Below are 4866 nucleotides of genomic sequence, written 5' to 3'. Positions count from 1 at the left end.
AAAAAAAAAAAAAAAAAGTAGAGAGAAAGAGTTTGCCCCACCCCACAGCTCCAGCTGCCAGGAGCTGAAGGGGCATCTACTTCCCACCCAGCCTGGGAGGGAAGAAAGGAGGGAAGCTCGGGGGCTCAGCTCACCTGAAGTTCTGGGCACAGGCCGCCTCACGACGGTAGTCACACTCCCAAGCCAGCTCCTGTTGCAAGGCCTGCAGGCTCTGCTCAGCAAACAGGCCTGTGGGGGAGGCGTGTCAGCTGGGAAGGGCCTGGGGCGCCCACTGGTGGATGCCTTCTCCTGCCAACCCTCCCTCTTCCGTCTCCCTCGCTGTCCCCCGCAGCTCCTGCTCCAGACATCTGACCTGCATCACATCATCTGTCTGCACATTTCCCTCGTCCTAAACATGACTGCGGGGTTCCCTAGGGTCCTCTGAAGCCTTTCCTGGGGTCTGTCTCTTGTGCGTGCCTGCACCCCAGTCCCTGGCAGCTCTTTCAGAGTCACGCTCACTCCGACTGTCTCCTTTTCGTATGGACTCCCATGTTGTTCACTGCCGCTGAGTCTCACTTCTGGCCCTGGCTTTCCCTCTCCCTCTTCCTCTCTTAGACAAACACAACCCGCCCTCCCTTCTCCAGCGCCTCCTCACGTGCCATCCGCAGGCTTGTCCTCTTCTGCTCTGCTGCACCTACAGTCCCGCTCCCTGCATGCACAGCCTTTAGAAGTCTGCTGCTGGATCTCAGCCCTGGGTTCCTGTCTCTCTGCGGCCCTGTTCAAATCTGTGAGGCTTTTCCCACGCGTGCTCGTGCTCCCTGGGCTCTCCCCACCTTGGTGTGCTTTCTGTCTCTCCCGCTCCCGCTCACAATGCCAGCACACCCTGCCCGTGCTCCCCTCTGGACTTCCCCTCCTGCTTTCTCTCTCTCTGGCATAGCCCCTTTGGAGATCAGCAGAGGAGTGGGTGGGCGTCTCACCCGCGGGCAGAGCCGCGCTCATCCGGAGCACCGCCAGCAGGTTCTGTACATCACTCTGAATGCTCTGGGCCACACCAGGGTACTGTGAAGGAAGAGGGGGAGAGTGGGAGTCACTCCTCTGGGCCAGCAGGGTGCCCACCCCTACCCTGCCCAGCCTCCTCTCTCACCTGGATCTTCACAGCCACCTCCGTCCCGTCCCTCAGCAGGCCCTGGTGCACCTGCCCGATCGAGGCAGCGGCAAAGGGCACCTCCTCCAGGGAGGCCACCTTGTCCTGCCAGTCCTTGCCAAGCTCCTCTTCGAGAACTCTCTGTGGGGAGTGGTCACAGCCGTCATCATCACAGCTGAGTTCATTCCCCAGGCTGAGTGCTTTACCTGTTGATAACCCCAACACTCACCACATGCAGAGCCCTGGGCTAAGCTCTTGGCTGCCATCCCCTTTACAGATGAGGAAACTGAGGCTCAGAGAGAATTCTCTTGCCCAACTGACTCGCCAGGCACTGGCAGACTGTGAGGCTCAGCCCAGCTTGTGTCCCCCAAGCCTGGACTCCTTGGGCTGGTGGGCTGTTGTGGGGATTACTATTATTTACATCTGAGAGTCACAACAATCCTCCCCCCCTTTTTTTTTGAGACAGGGTCTCGCTCTGCAGCCCAGGCTGGGGTGCAATGGCACCCTCACGGCTCACTGCAGCATCAGCCTCCCTAGCTCAAGCCATCCTCCTGCCTCCTGAAGAGCTGGGACTACAGTTACATGCCACTGTGCCCGGTTAATTATTACTATTGTATTTAGTAGAGACAAGGTCTCACTATGTTGCCCAGGGTGGTCTGGAACTCCTGGCTCAAGCAGTCCTCCTGCCTCGGCCTCCTAAGGGATTACAGGCGTGAGCCATCACACCTCGCCAACCATCCTTATTATGCTCTTATGTGGTATTATTAACTCACAGTCAATGTGATCAAGAAGAGCTAAAATTCACAGAGGGCTTCCTGTGGGCCAGGTCCTATTCAGAGTGGCCCAGAGAGAGGCCATAGCTGCCTGGGCCACATGGTGAGGAAGCAGAACAGGGATCGGAGGGCAGGTGGGTGGCAGAATCCTGGATTCCATGCCTTACCCAGTTATTAGAACAACTCATGTCTTGGGTACTTGCTCAGTGCCAGGGGCCATGCCAACTTATTTACAGACATGATTTCCTTAAATTAAGAAAACAGTAATAATCACCACTAACACCTGCATGTCACTCACGGTGAATCAGGGGCTGTCCTCAGTGCCCTGTGTAAGCTAATTTATGTGATCCTACAATGTGGGTGTGGCTGTCACTCTTGCCATTTCCCAGGCCAGGGAACTGAAGCACAGAGGTCAAGCTGCTGCTCTTTCCTTTAATCATCACAGCAATGCTAGGAGGTGTGTACTTTGGTGATCCCCATTTTACAGATGGGGAAAGGGAGGCTCAGAGGCAGGGAGTGGGGCAGTGAAGCCAGGAGGGTCAGGCAGGTCGGGGAAGATGGAGCCTGCCTCCCTCACCACCCTCCCACACCGGGCACTCACCAGCATCTGCCAGCGGGGCATGAAGTCGGCGCTCTGGCGGACCCGCTCGAAGATGCGCTGCAGCTGAGGGCTGATGAAGCTGTTGTCTTGGGAGACAGTGGAACAATGAGGGGCAGTAAGGGAGGAGGTGAGGAAGGACCCCCATGTGAGTACCTGAAGTTGGGGCCTGTTGGTGGTAGGGCTGGGGTGGAAATGAGATCAGGGTCAGGGGTCAGGGTTCGAGGGTCATGCTGTACCCTGGATGCTGAGCATCTGGCCAACCTTGAGGGCGGCCCCTCGAACTGTACATAAAGTCTGCACGATCCGTTCTGCATTGGCCTCCGACAGGAAGGGGCTGGAGTCTGGCCCAGAGCCATCCTCTGGGGAGAGAACAACATTAGAATTAACAAATATCATCACTGCGGCCGGGCCTGGTGGCTCATGCCTGTAATACCAGCACTTTGGGAGACCGAGGTGGGATGAATGCAGGAGTCTGAGACTAACCTGGGCAACAGTGACATCCTTTCTCTATTAAAATAAAATATATCATCTGCACACCAACAGGAATGACTAAAATGAAACATGGAGGCCAGGCGTGTTGGCTCACGCCTAAAATCCAAAGACTTTGAGAGGCCAACAGAGGAAGCCTTGAGCCCAGGAGTTCCAGACCAGCCTGGACAACAAAGCAAGACCCTGTCTCTAATTAGCTGGGTGTATGGTGGCATGTGCCCGTAGTCCCAGCTACACAGGAGGCTCAGGCAGGAGGAGTCCCTGATCCCAGGAGGTTGAGGCTGCAGTGAGATGTGAACGCACCATTGCCCTCCAGCCTGGGCAACAGAGCTAGACCTTGTCTCAGAAAAAAAGGAAATAAACATAAATTAAAACAAATTGCAGGAGAGTCACAGAGTGCCTCCTACAGTATCGAATAGACGAGCTACCACCACACACTACAGCCCAGGCGCGTCTCACAAACGTGCTCAGTGAAAGCAGCCGGGTGCGTGAGAGAATACCGCCCAGTTACACTGATACAAACAGCAAAACGAGGCAAAACAAATCCAGATTCCAGGAGCCAAGACAGAGGTCACCCTTGGTGAGGGGAGTAACCAGGTGGGGACAGGAGAAGGGCAACAATTCTCGAAATGTGGGCCAGGAGCCGCTGAGGGTCCCTGGGACCATGCAGAGGGCTCTGCGAGATCAAACTATTTTCCTCGTGACACTAAGATGTTACTTTTCCTTTTCTGCTCTCACACCTGAGAACATTCAATGGAGTTCTCTAGAGGCACCAGGACATGTGAGGACAGCATCAGGCTGACAGCTGGTGGAATGTGTATGTGTGTACTCTTGTGTGTTAAAAATGTCTCCATTTTTTGTGTGTGTTTTTGAGACGACGTCTCACTCCATCACCCAGGCTGGAGTGCAGCGGCACAATCACAGCTCACTGCAACCTCCTGAGCCCAAGTGATCCTCCTGCCTCCACCTCCTGAGTAACTGCAGCTACAGGTGTGCACCACCAGGCTTTGCTAATTTTTTTGCTTTTTGTAAAAATGAGGCCTCGCTATGTCACCCAGACTGGTCTCAAATTCCTGACCTCAAGGGATCCTCCTGCCCCAGCTTCTCAAAGTGTTGGGACAGACATAAGCCACCGCACCTGGCCTAAAAATTTCTCAGTTTTAATCTCTAATACAGTAAACGTCGATAAATATAACCCACATAAACAACCTCTTTGGGTGCTCATTCTATTTTTAACAGTTTTATTGAGAAATAACTCACATACTGTATAATTTGCCATTTAAATTATATAAGTCAATGATTATTAGGATATTCACAGAGTTGTCAAGCATCACCAGAATCAACTTTAGGACAGTTATGCCACCCAAAAAAGAAACCTGGCCGGGCATGGTGGCTCAGGCCTGTGATCTTAGCACTTTGGGACGCCGAGGCGGGAAAATCACTTGAGCTCATGAGTTTGAGACCTGCCTGGGCATGTGGTAAAACCCCATCTCTACAAAAGATACAAAATATAGCCATGTGTGGTGGTGCACACCTATAGTCCCAGCTACTCAGGAGACTGAGGCAGCAGGATCACTTGAACCCAGGAGGTGGAGGTTACAGTGAGCCATGATCCACCACTGTACTCCAGCCTGGGTGATAGGGGGAGCCTCTGCCTCAAAAAAAGAAAAAAAAAAAGAAACCCTATACCCATTAGCAGTCACTCATTTTCCCCAATCTCCCCAGGCCTTGACAACCACTAAGCTACTTGTGTCCCTACAGATTTCCCTATTTTGTACGTTTCATATGAATGGAATCACTCAATATGTGGTCTTTCTGTGTGTGGCTGCTTTCACTTAGTGTTTTCCTTTCTTTCTTCTTCTTTTTTTTTTTTTTTTTTT

The 4866-nt window shown here is 53.1% G+C and overlaps 1 protein-coding gene across 9 annotated transcripts in view; it reads right to left on the bottom strand.

The window, feature by feature from the left end:
- Positions 1-4866, bottom strand: part of COQ8B (coenzyme Q8B) — a 25656-nt gene that overhangs the window by 12217 nt on the left and 8573 nt on the right. For all 9 annotated transcript variants that reach the window (XM_017503176.2, XM_037729451.1, XM_017503181.2 and 6 more), the window contains exons 6-10: positions 2734-2856; positions 2498-2583; positions 1124-1264; positions 957-1038; positions 135-228 (exon numbers count right to left, since the gene is read on the bottom strand). In XM_017503176.2, coding sequence (XP_017358665.1) covers positions 135-228; positions 957-1038; positions 1124-1264; positions 2498-2583; positions 2734-2856 — 526 coding nt within the window. The remainder of the gene's footprint in view (positions 1-134; positions 229-956; positions 1039-1123; positions 1265-2497; positions 2584-2733; positions 2857-4866) is intronic.

Source organism: Cebus imitator, unplaced genomic scaffold (genome assembly GCF_001604975.1).
Source record: "Cebus imitator isolate Cc_AM_T3 unplaced genomic scaffold, Cebus_imitator-1.0 Scaffold306, whole genome shotgun sequence".
Classification (NCBI taxonomy): domain Eukaryota; kingdom Metazoa; phylum Chordata; class Mammalia; order Primates; family Cebidae; genus Cebus; species Cebus imitator.
The sequence above is the reverse complement of the archived record's forward strand: the minus strand, read 5'-3'. Positions and strand labels throughout refer to the sequence as shown.